This window comes from Euleptes europaea, chromosome 1 (assembly GCF_029931775.1).
Source record: "Euleptes europaea isolate rEulEur1 chromosome 1, rEulEur1.hap1, whole genome shotgun sequence".
NCBI classification, from domain to species: domain Eukaryota; kingdom Metazoa; phylum Chordata; class Lepidosauria; order Squamata; family Sphaerodactylidae; genus Euleptes; species Euleptes europaea.
This window is the reverse complement of record NC_079312.1, coordinates 60,507,860-60,527,843: the sequence shown is the minus strand read 5'-3', so window position 1 is coordinate 60,527,843 and position 19,984 is coordinate 60,507,860. Positions and strand designations below refer to the sequence as shown.

Below are 19,984 nucleotides of genomic sequence, written 5' to 3'. Positions count from 1 at the left end.
TGAACCTGGGACCTTCTGTATGCCAAGCAGATGCTCTACCATTGAGCCACAGCCCCTACCCAGATAAATGTTGCTCAGTGCACTTGTAGAAAAGGAGTAGGATTCACTCCACTTTTTAATATACCATCTAATTAATGCTTAAGGTTGTATTGACTTATACTGTGCAATGCACCTTGGGTCTCAGTGAGAAAGGTGGATTGTAAATAAAAAATTTAAAAAATTGTCAGCATTATTTGCAACTTTTCTGGAAGATTTCTACAATACATCTACCTATAAGTAGATGTTTATTTGTTATCTACTTTAACAAATGTTATTGATGTAATAACAATGTATATTTATCATAGTTACCAAAAGGAAACACAACATTTCTGACATCACTATAAATAATTTCATAGTATAATTACTTGCTAAATCCCAGTGGTCTATACCAGCCAATATGCTAGACCCAGAGAAGAAACTCTGTAACTGTATATGTGTGTGTTAATTGGCGTCAAGTCACTCATGGTGACCCTATGAATCAATGTCCTCCAAAACATCCTATTGTTAACAGCCTTGCTCAGGTCTTGCAAACTGAGGGCCGTGGCTTCCTTTAGAATAATGCTAAAATCTAAAGCATGCATAACTACAGCAGAGACCATACAAAATCTGAATGTTTCCTGAAGTGACTCCTCCAAGTTGGTTCAAAATCTGACTGATCACATCTTAAAAGATGAATTGTGAACCACAAAAGCTAATGCCGCTTGTATAGATAGATAGATATGTTAGTTTTTTTTTGAAGTTTAATTTACCATTTTAAGCAAAGAACCCCATGGCGCAGAGTGGTAAAGCTGCAGTACTGCAGTCCAAGCTCTGTTCACGACCTGAGTTCGATCCCAACAGAAGTTGGTTTCAGGTAGCCAGCTCAAGGTTGACTCAGCCTTCCATCCTTCCGAGGTCGGAAAAATGAGTACCCAGCTTGCTGGGGGTAAAGGGAAGATGACTGGGGAAGGCACTGGCAAACCACCCCGTAAACAAAGTCTGCCTAGGAAACGTCGGGATGTGACGTCACCCCATGGGTCAGGAACAACCCGGTGCTTGCACAGGGGACTTTTGCCTTTAATGAACTCTACATAGCTATGTCTCCCCCACCCTCAGAAGTAAACCTATATTCCTTTGACAATTACTTCTGAGTACTTTGTCCCCTAATTTAAATACTGCTTGACATTTTATTAACACATCACCTTTTATACAGTGTTATTGAGGCTAAGATATAGTGTAAATAAGATCATATTGTCCCTTCAATGTGTCCGAAGCATAATGTTGCCCATCACTAGGGTGGATAAAAATCAAAGATTTTTTAAAAATCCAAAACATTGGATTTTTAAAATTTCTAATTGATTTTTTTTTAATAAAATGCTTTTTGAGGGGAAAAAAAATCTATCTAAAGATAGTTTTCTGTTTAAGATACATTATAGTCCAAAGATTATTCATCATAAAGTAAGGATTAGTTTTTAATTATGTAGCATGAGGCTGTATATTCATGCAATGTTCAAATTTTTTGTAAATGAATCCCATTAATCCATTCACAATGTCATGCTTTTCCAGAGGTTTCTGTAAGATTATTTTGGGCATTTTTTTCTATCTGTAAGGTATCATCACAGATGCTTGGTTTTGCAGATCTCAAAATTGTGAATTTATGTCTGCTATAAAATGGTTTAAAATATACAGAGTTAAGACCTTTATCCCATTGTTCCTTTGCAAATTTGTGTACACAGAATCAACCCCTTACCTCTTAAGTGCTAAGTTTCAAAAAAGTTCAGTGAATAGAAGATTGTTTGGAGTGGAATAGATCTGCACAAGGAGCGAAGTGTGAGAAAGGAAGGGCAAGCAGTAAAAATGAAAGTGAAACCTTCTGAGCCGAATACTCCACAAGTCCTCATGTAGTAAACCATGACTAGTCTTAAATCAAATCCACCCTGCCCAACACATTGGCAAACATGAGCTATTTCAAAGTCAGTTGCTGTGGCTTAACTGGTTTCTCCTCTGTGAAGTTCTCATCAGGGCATGTTAACGAGAAGAGTAAGGGTAATCTTTTCCTTAGGAACACTGTATTTGTTACTTCTGCTTTTCAGTGTTTAAAGTTACCTGTCACGTGCTTACAACTGACCTGCATCCTTTCCATACAACAAAATGAGAAAGTCAAGCAAACTGTGTCATTACAAAATGTAGGTGAAGCATCACATTTAAAGTGCTCATCTCTGTAAAACAGCGAAAAGGGGAGGGTGCAAGATCTTTTGATTATGCTTTTTTTCTCTTGCAGCAAGTTTACTTTATGTGGGGGGCACTCAAAAACACAGTCCTTCCTCTACAGCACTGGTTCCCAACCGGGGGTCCGTGGACCCCCAGGGGTCCGCGAGAACTAAATTAAGGTCCGCGAAACAAAGTTATAAACCCATAATAAATTAATATTTTCAATTAAAAGTTCTCTATTATAATATATATATATTCTAAGTTTAATGTTTAACTAACAGTTATGATTAAAGTTTATTTTCAAATTCTCAGAGTTTTTATTTTGAACCTTGGGGTCCCTGCACCGAACAAAAAAGTCCTAGTGGTCCCTGGTCAAAAAAAGGTTGGGAACCACTGCTCTACAGCCTGAAGTAGCACTGCCTATTCGGACCTCTTCATTCCACTGTACGCACAGACATCGTCTCTTATCATTCTGTGAGCACTGCTTTTTCCTTCAGCAAAAAAACAGCCAAAAAGTATCAAGTGACCTTCCTTCAAATTGTGTACATGTACTAGAAAACTAAAGGGGTTTGTTTGGCTTCCCATCAGATAGCATTTTTGCATACGATTGAAGCCCCATTAAAATTATTTGACAGACGCCCAACCTGAAATGAAACAAAACCCATCCCCACCTCTAGGACCTGAAAGGAGGAGGCATGGTCTGGTTTTATCTCCTGCACATATTCAGATAAGACAAAAAAATCAATTTTCTTTTCCTTCTTTCCAAGTGCAAAGAATCTATTTCTTGCTTTTTCACAGACCGTCCAGGAGTTGAAGTACAACCAAGCCTTCTACACATGCCATGACTCAGGGTGGGGGAGTGCATCTTGGTTCATTTCCAGGTGGATTTTTGCAAAAGAAATGCCACTCTCACAAAGCTTCAGCCTTCTACAAACCCAATGCAATGGAAGAACCTAACTTCCATATCCTTTGCATTTAACAAAGAATTTGGAGGACAGCCAAGTGCAGATAGGATCTGTGGAATCCTGTTTTTGTGGGGGCTGTAGCTCAGTAGTAGAGCATCTGCTTGGCATGCAGAAAGTCCAAGATTCATTCCCCCAGCATCACCAGTTAAAAAGACCAGGTAGTAGGTGATGGGAAAGACCTCTGCCTGAGCCCCTGGAGAGCTTCTGTCAGTCTGAGTAGATAATACTGACTTTGATGGACCAAGAGTTTGATTCAGTGTAGAGCAAATTCATGTGTGTTTTGAAGGAGGCATAGGAATACAGCAAAGGAGAGTCACACTCTAGAAATTGGCACTTGAAACTGAAAATATAGTAAAACCGTACTTTTAGAAGTAGAGACTCCTATACATCTCCCACTACCTACACAACTATATTACAGTTTGGTTCTTGGTTCCAGTTCTGGAACCAAGTTCGTCTTTGCTGCAACTGACATGTTATCATTTTTGCACAACACAAACCAGGATCGTTATGCACATGATCAAGGGCAAGCACTGTCCATGCTTTTGAGTTTGATAATCTGATACAGTCTATGGTGACCATGTAAATGAACATGCTAAAAAACTTTGCAGAAACTTCGAGAGAGAAGACATGGCTTTGCAACAGAATTGGGCAAAATGCAGTTCTTCCATCTGCGGTTAAACTGCAGTAATACATTATATAGATGACTAAGAACTAAACATATAAGGTTTTGCACACTAAATGCAGGGCAAGTGCAGATAACGTACAAAATAATCAAAAACTAGATATACAAATCAGGAAAATGTACACATGCAAGAGAACACTAGACTATTCCTAAAACACAGAATGGAAAGTGAATACCATAGGCACCAATCATTATAGGGCCCTGACCGGGATAGCCCAGGCTAAGCCTGATCCTGTCAGCTCTCAAAAGCTAAGAAGGGTTGGGCCTGGTCAATATTTGAACAGGAGACCACCAAGAAATACTAAGGTCACCAGGCAGAGGCAGGCAATGGCAAACCACCTCTGAAGGACTCTTGCCTTGAAAGCTCTATGGGATTGCCAAAGGTTGGGGGTGACTTGACAGCAATATATATATATAACTATGGATTCCATTATTTTTTAAGCTCTTCGGTATAGTATCCAGCTTTCTATCTGAGGCACCTAATTTACAACTCCAGCTTCTTCACCATCACTAAATTGTTCAAGCTTATTGTTTTTCACAAAAAATACTATTTTCAAAATGATCAAACTAACTGGAGAACAAGTTGTAACAGAATATCCTTCTTATACATATTTTTCATTCTGACAGTTGAAAGTATGCTAATTGGCAGACTTTGTTAAAGTAAAAAAGCACTGACCAGCCACAAGCGTTTAAAGATCTTTCCAAAAGGTTTGACCAAGAAATTTGAGATATGTCTTGTAAAAGAAATGCTAAGTAGCACTACCCCTCTTGAAAAAGTCTAATTCACTGTGTTAAAATAGCCTCAAGGGATCTGAACAATCATTTTTTTTAAAGTCCTATATGCAACTCAAAGTCTGCTCTATTGTTCTGAAAGCAAGCAGATTTCCCTGTCATACTGGCATTTGGAAAGAAATGTCTCCAAGGAGTTGCAACTCACCACAAATAATCTCTGGGGAAAAACCAATTATACGCCCTCTATTAGTATGTTTGCGCTTTTAAAGCCAAATATTTTCTACAATTCTCTGGATAGTATAGCTCTCATAGTATTGTGTTTCATCTTCTGTTGATTGGAATGTATCACTGTACAGATGACATCAAAATCTAAAAGAGACATCATTTGCCTATAACACTGCTTCTATTTTCCAGATTAAATTAGCATTTTAAAAATCTCCTCTTAAATAAGGGTTCCTGCAAATAGTTGCAAGTCCTATTTACAGAGATGAGAGGGAACAATTGGAATAGGAAGGTCATCCTCAGGAGAGTCTACAGCAGATGTAATAGTCCCACTTGCAGAAATTAGCAGATCTGGTGGAGGATGGATAGCATTCTGGACATCAGATTACCTAGAAGCCCTGCTTTGCACTCCTTGGCAAAAGGGTGAGATATAAATGTAATAAGAATTCCAAAAAGTATTTATGTACACATGTGTTTTCCTGAACACAGTTACAGCTTTGGGAGCAGGGGGGGATTTTCATCTGAAGCATTCTTCAAAGGCACTATTATTTTTCAAGTGAAGTTTTCACCAGTATCCTTTACCATGTTCCACTAGGAACCTTCTTCTGAATTGATTTCACAAATCCAAAGTAGTTGCACTATATATGCTTTCCATCATCCTATAGAGGCTCCATTATTTAATAAGTAGTACCTCTCAAAGAATCCTGGAGGTTGCCAGTAGCTGTAACAATACAGAGCTGAAACCTACTATAAATGGAAAGACACCAACACCTTTACTAGAAGTCCTGCTGTCAGGTACTGAAGAGGATAAAAGAGTATTAAACAAAGATGAGAGTGAACTATATTGTTCAAATGACACTGCAACAATGGAAATGGTCTATAAAAAGCTTCTTGGGTAGTTTAAAAACTATAAGTGGACTTGTGCATTTATAAAATATAGAAATGCTGATGTAACTGATGTTGAATAATGAGAGTTACTTTGCTACTTCAAGCAACAATCAGTGCTGTATTGTATCTTCTACCTGTGGTCCAAGTATTATTGTACATCCTACGGGAACAACCATCCAAGTAAGTACTTGGACCAGTTTCAATTTTTATGTCTTAAGCTTATAATGAAAGCAAGTCCTGAACATGCATGTTAGGGTATGAGATACCCTAACATGCAAGTCTAAGTAACAATATTCCTTAAAGCAAGTGATTCTGGGACGGAGCCAAGAGATCCTATTATTACTTTTTTTCCCCTAACCAGGTGATATATGGGTTTGCCTACTGAAGACTTCTTTATCTATCATGATACATGGAGTGTAAAATACTGGCAGCTTCACAAATGGCCAAGTGATTTCAATAGGGTGGAAATATTAAGTCTTCTTGAAGGATGCAGACCATGAAAGCATGGCAGGAGCAGTCACCTGAGAGTAGCTGGACTTTCTCTTTCTACTAATGTTCAGAATTAGGCCAATTTTGAAAAGGGGAAAAAAAAACTCTCACAGAACATTAACTGAAGGCAGACAAAAAGTGAGCGAATGAACTGTCGCAAAAAGCAAACGTTAGCGGAAAGACTAGAAGAAGAACTAATATCAGCTAGCGAACTTGAACTTCCACTGGAAGGCACATGGATCCCTTTCCCTCCTCAAACGGGAGGGAGGTACAAATGGTTTCGACATCAACGGAAAAAGCAGAAGCATCACCGAGCTGAACTAGCCTATCCTGCGGCAGGATACTTTTTTTCTTATGTATTGCAGAAAGGGAGGGAAGCGAGACCACCTTCTCCCGCTCCACAGACCACCCTTTTCTGCGCGAGGGGGGCGCGAGCGTAGGACGGGAGGGGGTGGGGGCCTGAAACCGACCCCGCCCCTCTAATTCGCCTCCACCCCGCTTCTAAGGCAGCCGTTTCCAAAAAGCCAAGCCGGTCGTGCCTCACGCCTCCTCCGGCCAAAGCACTTTGCCGCCGTTTCCTCCGCCCCCGACACGGTTTTGCATGCGGTTGTGCGAGGCCGTCCTCTGTGGGGCCCGAAAAGGAAAGGGGGGGGGAGGAAGAGAGGGGAGGCGGGAGGGAAACGAGGCGAGGGAACCACCTTTCTTTTCCCGGCTTTTCCTGGGGATCTGAAAGTTCCTCTTGGGCGGCGGGTCTTCAGAGGCTTTGGGGAACGAGACCCCCAGCCCCTCGTGAGGCGGCTGCGGGGGAGCCGCCGAGACGGCGACCTTGCGGGCCCCGTGGCCGGGGGGGGCCCTGCCCTCGGCGGCGGCCCCCAGCAGCAGCTCCTCGGCGCTTCTGGTTCTCTCACAGCGGCCGCCATTTTGTGCAGCAGAATCCTCCGCTTCGGCCACCGCGGCTCTGCTTTCCTCAGCCGAGAGGCCGCCGCCCAGCAGGCCCCGGCTGCTGTCTTCCGCCCGGGGAGACGACTCCGGCTCTTTCTCATCCCCGCTCGCCGCCGCGTCCGCCATTGAACCGAACGACGCAGGAGCCGGCCGCGCTTCTAGTCTTCGCCTCCCCAAACAAACCTCCCCTTCCTCCCAGCCATGCACGGGCGTCCCCAGAGCGACGCCCGCCAGCCAGCCGCGGGCATAACAAGCCGCCGCTCCTCCCTCGCCCTTTCTCTCGCCCCGCTTTCAGTGTAACATGGCGGCGGGGCGGCAAGAAAAAGGAGGGGCTCGGGCGTCCCTCCGCCTTTGGCCAATCAGGGCGCGGCGCTGCGTATCAATAGGGGGAGGCGAGGCGCGACCGCGTGTCGCCAAAATGGTCGAAGGCCGGGCGGTTGGAGGCAGCGGCGCTCGTTCTCGCCCGTTGGTTGAGGCGTGCGTGCTAGGGAAGGTTTTCTTTTAAAAACTATCTCAGTGTGAATAGAGGGTCTGTAGGTTTCTGCTTTTCAATTCGAGGCGGGGAGGGAGGAAGCTGTACAAAAACGCGTCGTTTTCGCGACCCTGCAGAGGAATCAGCAAGGCAAGTACATCGTCGTCTTTTTACGTTAGCTGTCGGAAATCTGGTATAAAGCTTTACCTTCTACAGTAGTAGAAAAGGGCAAGAGCCCAGTAGCACCTTAAAGACTAACAAAAATATTTTCTAGCAGGGTAGGAGCTTTGGTGAGCCACGGGTCACTTCTTCAGATGTTAACATTTACATAGCAATGCTTGTCTGAATTCACTCTCCTCTACTTAAAGGCAGGTGGAGTCACATTCTAGCTTTACAAAGAAGTTTTTCTTCAACACTCTTCTGTGTTTATTTTGGTGTTACCCTGCAAGGGAATTTTATAGAATCCATAGGGATTTTGCAGGGGAACATCGAATTCCCCCCTCCCCCACTATTTCCTCTTTCCCTTCCCTGAAAAGCCCCCATAGCCTCTCCCCTTTTCCTGTTCCTTCTCTCCTTCCTACCCAACAGCCAGCCTACCTTTATCTACTCCTCTGCCTTCACCTCCTCCTCCTAGCAGCATCTATCAGGAAAAATACGTCCCAGTAGTGTGTTGCTGGCTGCTGTGAGGTATGTTAGTGTGAAACTATGTGACTGACACAACAACATGTGAGCTTCCATAGCAAACTGGTGATTTAAACTTGGGTCTTCCAGATGCTACTCTGAAGCTCTAGCCACTACACCACACTGGCTTCTGTTGAACAGTAGCAAGCAGCTACTCCTAAGTGACTCATGCAAGTCAGGTGGTATCAAGTCACCCAGTGGTTGCTGCCAGGCCTAGACCCTATAAATCTTCCTCAAAGACCAAAACAGCCCTGGTATCAGCCCTGCCCAAGATTAGAATGCTGTGGTTGCCTAGCAGGGGCTACTGAAGGCTTCCATTTCTTAAAGCTACAGATGCTCCTTTTATCTTTTTGGGATTTTTTTTCTTAAAACCCATGTATTTATTTTCTTTAGATTTCACATTTTTCTGCAAACCTGGGGCATTTTTCAGGTTTGCAGAAACATGTCCATTCACAGCTTCAATCACCAGATTTGGTTGACTTGGCTATTAGAATATACAAGTGGGGACTCACAAGAAACTTATGGGTAGGGTGAGTCCCTCTCCTCCCCTTTGCTTCCTTCCTTCTCTTCACTTCCCCCTTCCTTGCCTCCCCATTCTTTCTTCCCCCCCTTCCCTGTCAGCCTACCACTTTTCTATTTCTCCCCTCTTCTCAGACTATGGCCCTGCTTTTCCCCTCCCTTATCTGAAAAACGTACCCCCTCTTTTACCCCACCCCTTCTCCATCAATCTACCCTCCCCCTTCTGTCAACCTACCTACATTTCAATGTTTCCACCTCTGTCTCCCCCTTCCCTTCTCCGCCAACCTACCCCTCTCTTTTACCCCCCCCACTCCTGCATCAATGTGCCCCTCCCCCCTCAGCCTACTCCATTTCTAGTTTCCCTGCTTTCTCCCCCTCCCCTTCTCTGCCAACTTAATCCGGCCCTCTCTAACTCTCCCCCCATCCCTTCTCTTACAATCCCTTCTCTTTCTACCCCCCTCCTCATCCATATTTCTTCCCATCTCTCTCTCTCTCCCTCCTCACCTTATCAGCCATGGCAGCTACAATGTCAGGAAGCTGCACCTGGCCTGGAGCGGCTTCCCTATCGCCAAGCTAGGCGTGGCTCCAGGCCCAGCCGCATCACTCGTGGAGTCTGGGAACTGCTCTAGGCCCAGAGAGCTTCCCAGACACCAGAACTGCTGCAGCTGGGCCTGGACAGCTTCCCAGCATCTTCTACCACCATGGCCAGGCCTGGAGTCTCTCCCAGCATCTGTCACCCCCCACAGCTGGGCCTGAAGTGGCTTCCTCTGGCAGCAGCCACCAACTCTACAGATAAATTCTGTTTTATATTTTGGGGGATTAACCCTTCCCCAGGTGTATATTTTTGTAATTTCACATTTTTGTGCAAACCTGGAGGGGGGTCTCCCAAGTTTGCAGGAAAATCTGTTTAGTGGCGATGTGGCCCTGATCCGTGGATTTAGACTTCCACAGATGGGGGCTCCATGTCACTAATAATTGTACAGATGATGATAGATCTCAGCTTTTTCTGCGAAACAGGGATTTGTAGAAACATCTGTCTTGTCCATTCACAGCTTTAATTACCAGATTTAACTATCCTCAGATTTGGCTATTAGAATATATAAGTGGAAATCCCCAAAGACTTGTGGGGGCATCTGATATTCCCCTCCCCCACTATTCTTTCCCTTTCCCTGCAAGCCTCTATAGTCTCTCTCCGTTTTCCTACTTCCTTCTGTACTTCGCACCCAACAGCCAACCAATATTTATCGATCTTGTTGTCTTCAGCTCTCTTTCCTCCAGCAGCCTCTACCTTGGAAAACTGCCGTAATTTTGTGTGTTAGCCACTGGACAAGGTCCTTTTCCATGGTAAGGGACCCTCAAGGACTAGAGGGGGAACATCACTTTCCCCTGTATCCCCTCCTCACATTATTTCCCCTTTCCCTTCGCCTGGCAACCCCCATATCCTCTCCTTTTTCCCTGCCTCATTTTCTCCTCAGCCATTCACCAACATACCTTGTACCGTATCTGCCTCCAGTCCTCAGCTATATTTATTGGTTATACCCCATCTTTCTCCACAGTGGGGACCATGTTGTAAGAGGCAATGTCTGGTGTACAAAGCAGAAAAGAAGACCCTGCAGAAGTATCACGACTGGCTGCCCTCTCCTGAGCCCCAGCCATGTTGTAACGTAACCGAGTCAGGCCAACGTTTATTAATGAATAAAGGATTAAATGGATTAAAATGCAAGTTACAGAATTCTTATAGGCACACTGGCAAGAAAATAATAAAAGTCTGTCTAATAATACTACTCTATTACATAGCAGATGTTCTTGCTGTCAAGCTAAATTGGTTCAGGCCTTGATTTCTTGCATTGAGGCATTGCGGTAACAAGCAGAATTACACGCAAAGCAGTATAAATGATGAAGAAAATATACTATGAGTATGGCTGAACTTATGGCAAAATGGACCCTAGTCAGATGACCCATGAATTCCAATCAGTGTTGTTTCTAATGAGAAGTCTCTAGATGGTTCAGACTGGTTTAGGCTGGGATCGGGTTCCCAGGAGTAAAGAGTGAGATCATTCCCCCCTCTCAACTTCCCACAGATGAGTCAAGTTGTCCAATTAGGCTGGTATGTTGCCTCGTCCTTGAACAGGTCTTATCTGCCTGGTAAGAGGCTGCAGGTGCATCTTGTTATCCATGGTCTCTGCTAGGCCTCTATAAACTACAAAGCAAAATTCTAGGCACACAAACTGAAGGATAAGTGATGCTAAGCTTAAACAAAATGGTTTCTCTGCCTTCACAAGAGGGCAGCAAGAGAGCAGTTCGATAGACAGTGAGGTCAGCATTTTCTCTGATGTTAAGTGTTATTCCTTGTCTTTCTCGAGATTGCTACTCTTAGGGCAATAGCCTGCTTTTTCATGGAAGTTCTTCTCGCCCTCTCAGCTAGCGATGTAGTTAGGACCCTACATCAGTCTTTGTTCTTTACTATTAGGTATGTTCGTTCCTGAATAGAGCTTTATCTACACTTTAATCAGGCTGTGCACCTTTGCTGTGTTAATTACTCTGCCAACAGACCAAGGCAGCCCTCATGAGTTTCTGTGACAAACTGGTGATTTTAACCTTGGTCTCTCAGACCCTAGCATGAAACTCTAACCAGTATACCACACTGGCTTTCATATGGTGGCTGCTTTTGAACAGTAGCAAGCAGCCAGACCTAGGTGAGTCGTGCAACTCAGGTAGTAGCAGGTAACCTGGTGGTTGCTGCCAGGCCTGGCCAAATGAGGCTTCCCTCAAAGGCCAAAAACAGCCCTGAAAAAGGCCCTACCTCCACCCCTTGCCTTTTACTCAGAAAAGCCAAACCTGGGGCATTTCTCAGGTTTGTAGAAAGATCCATCTTGTCCGTTCATGGCTCCAATCACCAGATTTAAGTATCCTCAGATTTAGCCAACCTGGCTATTAGAATATACAAGGGGGAACCTGCAAGGACTTGTGGGAGGCATCTCATTTCTTCCTCCACTATTTTTTATTTCCCTTTCCTGAAAGCCCCCATAGCCTCTCTCCTTTTTCTGCTTCTCTCCTTTTAGAGTTGCCAACCTCCAAGGGGGGCTTGGAGATCTCTTGAAATTACATTGGATCTCCCAACTACAGAGATCAGTTCCCCTTAGGGATGCTAGCTCCAAGTTGGGAAATTCCTAGAGATTTGGGAGTATATCTTTGGGAGGGTGAGGTTTGGGAAGGAAAGCAACCTCAACAAGGTATAATGCCATAGAATCCACCTTCCAAAGCAGCCATTTCCTGCAGGGGTGATCTGTCATCTGGAGATCAGTTGTAATTCCTGTTCATATCCAGCCCTCACCTGGATGTTGGCAACCCTGGTTCCCATGGCGTAAATGGCTGCTTTGGAGAGTGGAGACCCCAAAGATTCCCCACAGGCATCAATGAACCTATGTCAGACTGGAGAATCACACTGAGAAAAGATTTCCCATAATAAGCCTATGGGGAATCTTTGCAGGGATCGAGGAGGTTTTTTTTTTAAAGTAGATGTACCAAATTTGCAACATAGCTGCTGGTGACTCTCCTTACAAGAACCTCTGAGTTTGGTAACGATTGGGTCAGAGGGTCCAATTTTATTGGCCCCCATTTTTTCCATTGGTGTCCCCCAGAGCCCCCCTCCCAGAGCCCTGCAAAGATTCCCCATAGGCATTTATGGAGGCATTTTGCCTCCATAGAAGCCTATGGGAAATCCCCCAAAGCATCTGCTTTTTCAGCTCCAATCACACTTTTTTCAGTTTGGCATATCCGAATGCGCACCCCTACACGTTACCTACAGAATCTGGGATGCCAAAGGGAAAGAACAAATCTTCCTCTGGGATATGAAAAGAAAGAGGGTCTTTGGAGGAAAAGGCAAAGGGGAAATCATACAACCCATGAACATCAGGAAGCAGCTCTCTTAACTTTTGTCAGATCACTCAAGCAGCCATTCACCATGAGGTTTTAAACCATTCCCCTTTAGATACCTGCACTTCTTCTTGAGCACATATGCCTGAGGGGGGAGCCCTAAACACTGGAATAAGGTAATAGATTATTTCTAAATACTTGCAATCAATAGCCTGTCCTAATTTTCCATCATTAATGGATGTAAGGGTTAAGGTAGAGGATTGTGGGTTTACTGCCTTTTCATTTTTCCCTTGCTCAATCTATTGTATGCACTTTTTATTTTCTCAATAAATTTTATTTCATTTTGAATGCTATCAGTCTGATCTCTGTGATCCATGCTAAACATTGTTTGATCACCCACACCAAAAGAAATGAGAGAGCAGAGAGGGCAGCAGTTTACTATTCACCCTTAAGGTAAAGGTCCCCTGTGCAAGCACCGGGTCATTCCTGACCCATGGGGTGATGTCACATCACGACGTTTCAAAGGCAGACTTTTGTTTGTGGGGTGGTTTGCCAGTGCCTTCCCCAGTCATCTTCCCCCTAACCTCAGCTAGCTGGGTTCTCACCCTTAGAGCATCCAAATACCGTATATACCCATGTATAAGCCGACCCGCGTATAAGCCGAGGTGCCTAATTTCTCCCCAAAAATGGGGAAAAATTAGGCACCCGCGTATAAGCCGAGGGTCGGCTTATAACCCCTCCCCCCCCCGCAGGCTTACCTGACAGGGCTCTCCAGCGGCGAGGGTCCGGCGGCGGCGCGGCCCGGGGGGGCCTGGGCAGCCTTCCTGCGGCTGCAGGAGGCTGCCCAAGGCCCCTCCCACCCAGGAAAAATGGCGGCGGGGAGCGGGGAGGCCTTGGGCAGCCTCCTGCAGCCGCAGGATGGCTGCCCAAGGCCCCTCCCGCCCGAAAAAAATGGCGGGGGGGGGCGGGAAGGGCCAGGGCAGCCATCCTGCGGCTGCAGGAGGCTGCCCAAGGCCCCTCCCGCCCGGGAAAAATGGCGGGGGGGGGCGGGAAGGGCCGGGGCAGCCTTCCTGCAGCCGCAGGATGGCTGCCCAAGGCCCCTCCCGCCTGAAAAAAATGGCGGCGGGGGCGGGGGGGCCTTGGGCAGCCATCCTGCAGCTGCAGGAGGCTGCCCAAGGCCCCTCCCGCCCGGGAAAAATGGCAGGGGGGCGGGAAGGGCCGGGGCAGCCTTCCTGCAGCCGCAGGATGGCTGCCCAAGGCCCCTCCCGCCCGGGAAAAATGGCGGGGGGGGGGGGCGGGAAGGGCCAGGGCAGCCATCCTGCGGCTGCAGGAGGCTGCCCATGGCCCCTCCCGCCCGGGAAAAATGGCGGGGGGGCGGGAAGGGCCGGGGCAGCCTTCCTGCAGCTGCAGGAGGCTGCCCAAGGCCCCTCCCGCCCGGGAAAAATGGCGGGGGGGGCGGGAAGGGCCCGGGGCAGCCATCCTGCGGCTGCAGGAGGCTGCCCAAGGCCCCTCCCGCCCGAAAAAAATGGTGGGGGGGGCGGGAAGGGCCGGGGCAGCCATCCTGCGGCTGCAGGAAGGCTGCCCCAGGCCGCACCCGGCGGCAGGAAGCGGCACGGGCCCGGCGGCGGCGGCGGTAAGTTTCCCCCCTCCCTCCTCCCTCCCTCCCCCGTATTGACCCGCGTATAAGCCGAGGCCGGCTTTTTCAGCCCATTTTTGGGGCTGAAAAACTCGGCTTATACGCGAGTATATACGGTAGGTGTGTTCTCTCCTTGCTAACCAAACAGAAGGAAATGGGAGAGATGTAACTGTGGAGCACCACCCTTCAACAGCAGTGCTAATAGCTAATCCTCAGGTGGAAACTACCCTAGTATTTGACTGCCTGGTGGTGGCAAAAGTTACCCAGTTAGAGAAAGGGTGGCTGGGAGTGAAGTGAAAGGGCTGAACTGGGCAGGTAAATCTGGAGGGCCAAGTAACTTCTTCACTCCAACATGAGCAGAAACAAAAGCTGTTACCACAGTTATTCTAACCACCTTTACACCTTGTTGCTGCTCACATTTTTGTTTAGATAAGCTGTTGTAATGCCAAGTTGTAGTGGCACAAAGAGTCTTTATGATTACATCCCGGTCATACAGCACGATTGCGCAATTAGCACAATAAAAACACTAGAGGCATTAATACGAACAGCATCATGAAATAAAGTAATGTCTTGGAATTGTGATTTAAGATCCTCGATGTCATTACATAAACTGTATTCTTATAATATCTTCCCGCTAATCTGGTTCTCTTATTTTGCATTTTCCATACGGACAAGAGAAATCTGATTTCAGAAGATCCATTGGGGCTTTCTGAGAGCAAAGCAAATAATAATTATTAGATCGTATTTAGAAGTCTGTAGGGACCCAATCACGTTTAAATAGGATAATTAGACTCTGTAGCACTCATCTACTAAATAACAAAACCATACCACTAGACAGATTTACTTAATTATAAAAATTTTAAATTATCGGGAGGGTAGCAATTTCCAATCTTTAGTTAATTGGGTTTTCTGCGAGAGAATTTGACTCCAGCTTTCCTTGAAGAGCTGGTCTGAGGGACAAACTAGATGTAATGATGGTGAAAGTGTGTGCTGTTTAGCATGGATCTCCCCCCAGCACGGTCATGGATGAGAAGGGCAGAACCCTTCCCAACTGCAGTCCCTATCCCAGTCATTCTGTTATTTGTGAGGTCAGTTCAGATATTGGAGCTTGGCTAAACAGACAAATTGGAGGAATAAGTGAAATTTGTGAGAGGGATCGCCAGATGCACTTCTTTTCCTTTCCTATAAAATAGAGCTGCAAATGTTCCAAGAAGAGTATTGGTCTTAGAAACAGGGTGTTTGAAGTGATGGGAAATTGTAAGTGCTCTCATGGGCCAGGTGATCTAATCTCCCCACCAGCTTCCAAGCAAAGCAAAATTGGAGACCTCTTCACGCCTGCCAACCCCCCACAGCCCCATCTACAATGTTTCTACTTCAAATTGTTTTACAGCTTCATCTATCGTCTCTAAGGCCTCTGAGAATGACACTCTGCCCACAGAGCAAAGTGGAGACCCAACCTCCTTATTAAGGGAAGACATGGAAAATGCTGGATTTTCTGGTAATCCACTGACAGAACTCTGTGACTGCTAAAACAGTGGGAAGCGTCTTTGACCAGCTACAACTGGTACTCTCAAAGCTTGTCTTCCTAGCCCATATATTAAAAAGATTTAACAATAGCAGCCCTCCAAAATCTAGGTGTGCTGAGCAGATAACAGCTGGATAGAAATTCCAAGGAGAAGCACCCAAAAAACACTGGAGCCAATTAGGTCCCAATCAGGAAAAAGGGAAATGCCTCCAATGAAAAGAGCAAGGCTCTGCCACCAAAAAAGGTGGTGTAGCAACACCGCAGCTCGAGGGGGCATTCACGGGGTGAAAGGGATTAGGAAACTGACTAATGTCAAATCCACCTCTGGGAACACACCCCTCATGCCAGCACAGGCTTTCCCTTCTGGGAATTCCTTGGCCAGCACAGCTCCCCAATGCCAGTAGTTTTGTCCCTGGGACTGCGCTGGTGCCACTTCATAAATTAAACCGCTCATTGATCGCCTACACTCAGGTAAAGCCCCAGGTCCTGATCTAATTCCCTACGAACTTTTTAAAGTCAACAGCGATTGGTGGGCCAACATTCTTTCTCCTGTATTCACACAAATTAATGCCTCAGGAGCTATTCCAAAATCTTGGAGACATACTATTATCGTCCCAATCTTTAAAAAGGGTCAGCGCTCTGACCCAAGCTGTTATCGTCCAATCAGCCTTTTGTCTTGCTTAGGCAAATTGTATTCCTCCTACTTATTAAAGAGGCTGTTGGACTGGGTTGAGAGCAATGACATCCTTGGCTGGGAACAGATTGGCTTTAGAAGGGGTTGGTCTGTCACGGACCACTGTTTAGTGCTCTCCCATCTAGCCGAGAAATATTCCTCCCCCAGAAATGGCACCCTTTATGCGGGTTTTATGGATCTTAAGGGAGCTTTTGATACCATCCCGAGGGAGAGGCTATGGTTGAAACTATCACATTCTACTATGGATAGGTTACTATGGCTTATTCAGCAATTTCATACTGACCTCACAGCTCAGGTTCGCTGTGGCAACCAAGGAGAACTAACCGAGCCCTTTGAACTGGTCAAGGGAGTTAGACAAGGTTGCCTCCTTGCTCCTCTCTTGTTTAACCTATACCTGAATGATATGGCAACCAATTTCTCAGAGTTTTGCCACCCCCCAAAGCTTGCAAGTCATCCCACCCCGATTCTACTCTATGCTGACGATGCAGTTCTCCTGTCCCGCACAAGAATTGGTTTGAAAAGATCTTTGCAAACTTTTTCTGAGTACTGCTCTAGGGAAGGTCTTAAAATAAACCATAATAAATCTAAGATTATGATCTTCACTAAGAGGAGAAAATTGCCTCTTTTTCACTGGGTATTAGATGGCTTTGAGGTTGACCAAGTCAAGGAGTTTGTTTACCTTGGCATTCTTTTCCCCCGTAACCTAAATTGGAATGCCCATCAAAAAGCAGTGTCCAACAAAATTAAACCTGGGGTTGGTGCTATTGTCAATTTTTTTCACACCAAAGGTGGCAAATATATTCCAGGGGCTATTCAGGTTTTTTACCTGAAAATTACCCCAATTATCCTCTTTGGTGTTGCCATCTGGATTACAGTCATCAATTAATCTATAGATCGTCCACTGCTTCAGTTCTTACGAAAACTTCTAAATGCCCCTCGATGTGTTGCTGGCGTTACTCTTCGTTCCGAGTTTGGCCAAATGTCACTTGAAGCTAGGACGTGGTTGGCCGCCTTTAAACTACACCTTAAACTGTGCTTTAGCACTGAGGGGTTCCTAGCTTCTCTGAAGCATGACCCTTTTAAATCCTCATGGCAAAAAATCTTAGATGAGAAACTGGCATTGTTGGGCTTCTCGCAGGATATGTTATCAGATCTTGGGAAAACTGAAGCTTTTGCCAAAATTAAAAAGTGCATTAAAGAGCTCGATTATAACAGCACTACTTTTCGTGCTCGTCGTGTCTGTTCATCCCAGTTCTTCGGAATACCCCCTCCACGTGGTCTGCCTGCCTATACATATTATCTAACAACTCCTCGTGTCTGTAGAGCTTTTTGCTTGGCTAGATTGAATGCTAACCATTCTATGGTAATGCAGGGCAGAATTCTGAATATACCATACTCAGACAGGATCTGCCCTTGCTCTTCTGGCTCTATTGACTCATTAGCCCATGCCCTTTTGGAATGCCGCTTTTACGAGGAACTTCGATCGCACTATATTTCCCCCCTTTTAATATACAAATCCAATGCCTCTGTGACTGACATAATGCCTTTTTTACTAAGTGATAGGGACCCCAAGGCTACATTGTCAGTGGCAAGATTTGTTTCAGTCCTTATATCCCTCCAACACTAGATATATGCTGCTCAAGATCAATTGATCAAAGAGCTTCTAAGGGATAAAAGGAAAAGAAAAGGTGCCACTTCATTCCGTGATATGGTGGCACTTACACTGGCACAGGGTCATGCCAGCTCCTAAGGAGCTTCCCCCCCCCTTCAGAAATGCATGGTTGGTTAGGATTTTGGGGTTGGCTTAGGGAAGAAAGCTTGTTTTAGTGTGACAAATAAGCATCTTGTTAAGGGCCCATCGTTCTTAATTTATGTGTAAAAGTTCGGTGGAAAGGAGCTCTGTGTGGGGAAAGAGCAACCTTGAATCTGCTCAAATCTCTCTTCAGGGTTTATTTCCTTTACTTGAGGCTCAGCTACCAAGCTGCTACTCTCAGTGGGGAAAAGTCTAACCTTTTGGGGTGAAGTTGAGAGCTTTACTGCATATATTGAAGCCATCCACAAGTAACATTTATCCTATTAAATGCTTTATTTTCTGTTAAATAATCCTTTGTTGTTCATCTCTTCTCTGTCATGTCTGTCTAGTCAAATATCTAGGAAAAAGTGGTTTCTGTTTATCTAACAAATAAGGACAGCATTGGCCTAACAGACTTCCAAATGAGAGACCTGTAGAGAGTGCATAACTTACATGGTACCGATGCTTTAATCATAGCTTGTGTCCCCCTTTTTTATTTGGTTGTGGGTGTTCGGGTTTAAAGGAAAGACCAGAGTGGAAGACTGAGCAGTCGTCAGTCCCGAAGGCAATTGCCTCATAGCCTTCCCACCCATAGCTACCACAGTAGATGTTAAGATTAATTCCAACAGATGGCATCACATTCATTTTTGTTAATTCATTACATGATCACTACTCACTCATCCATTTTTATTTTTTACTTTAAACATCAGACACACGCACGATAGGTACTCCTGAAATACACAGTAGTTGTGGGATTAGGAGGCAGCTCTTTCCAGGCCCATATTTTGCACTTAATTTTTAATTGTTTACTGTGATGGAGACAAACCATCAGTTCACCTATGACAGTATATATAAAGGTAGCTTTTAGGAAGCATATATAAAATGGCTTTTAAGATGAACCAGTCTGTCTCCCGGTGAGAACTGGAGGATTTCAAAGCAGAAGACAAAAAGCTGAAACTTCTCTAGCCCTGTGAAACGAGACAGTTCTTATGGCAGGGGTGGGGAACCTTTTTCCTGCCAAGGGCCATTTGCACATTTATGACATCATTCAGGGGCCATACCAGGTGTAGATCTCCCGGTGGGGGGGGGGGAAGAGGCTAGGGTTTCCAGGTCTCCAGCCACCACCTGGAGGTTGGCAACCCCAGGGGAGGCCACACAGAGAAGGCCTGCACGGTGCCTCCACTCCCCCTCCCCACAACTTTTTGCAGGACAATGATTCAGCTCTAACCCAACCCCTTTCTGACTATATATCACTCTTCCTACACGCTTGACACTGAGAGACACTGTCCTTCAGTGTTACTCCTCTGAAGATGCCTGCCACAGCTGCTGGCGAAACGTCAGGAAAGAAAATACCAAGACCACGGTCACACAGCCCGGATAACCTACAAGAACCAATGAACTCTGACTGTGAAAGCCTTCGACAATTCCAGTCAACTCTGCCCCCTAGGCTACAGCTACCATCCAGTCATAATACACTTCAGTCTCCCATCCAGCCCCCTCTTTCTTAATCTACATAATCTACAGCAAAATCTCAGCAGAGGCACCCAAAGCAGGGCCTCCAAAGATTACCATAGTGGTCAGGTAGGGAGAAGGTGGTCCTTCAAGTGTGTTGGTCCCAAACAATATAGGGCTTTAAAAGG

The 19,984-nt window shown here is 45.5% G+C and overlaps 1 protein-coding gene across 1 annotated transcript in view; it reads right to left on the bottom strand.

Annotated features, from left to right (window-relative positions):
* TASOR (transcription activation suppressor) overlaps window positions 1-7,275 on the bottom strand; it is a 52,116-nt gene extending 44,841 nt beyond the window's left edge. Inside the window, exon 1 of the mRNA XM_056853276.1 lies at window positions 6,906-7,275. Within this exon, the coding sequence (XP_056709254.1) occupies window positions 6,906-7,275 (370 nt within the window). The remainder of the gene's footprint in view (window positions 1-6,905) is intronic.
* Between the last annotated feature and the right edge of the window lie 12,709 nt (window positions 7,276-19,984).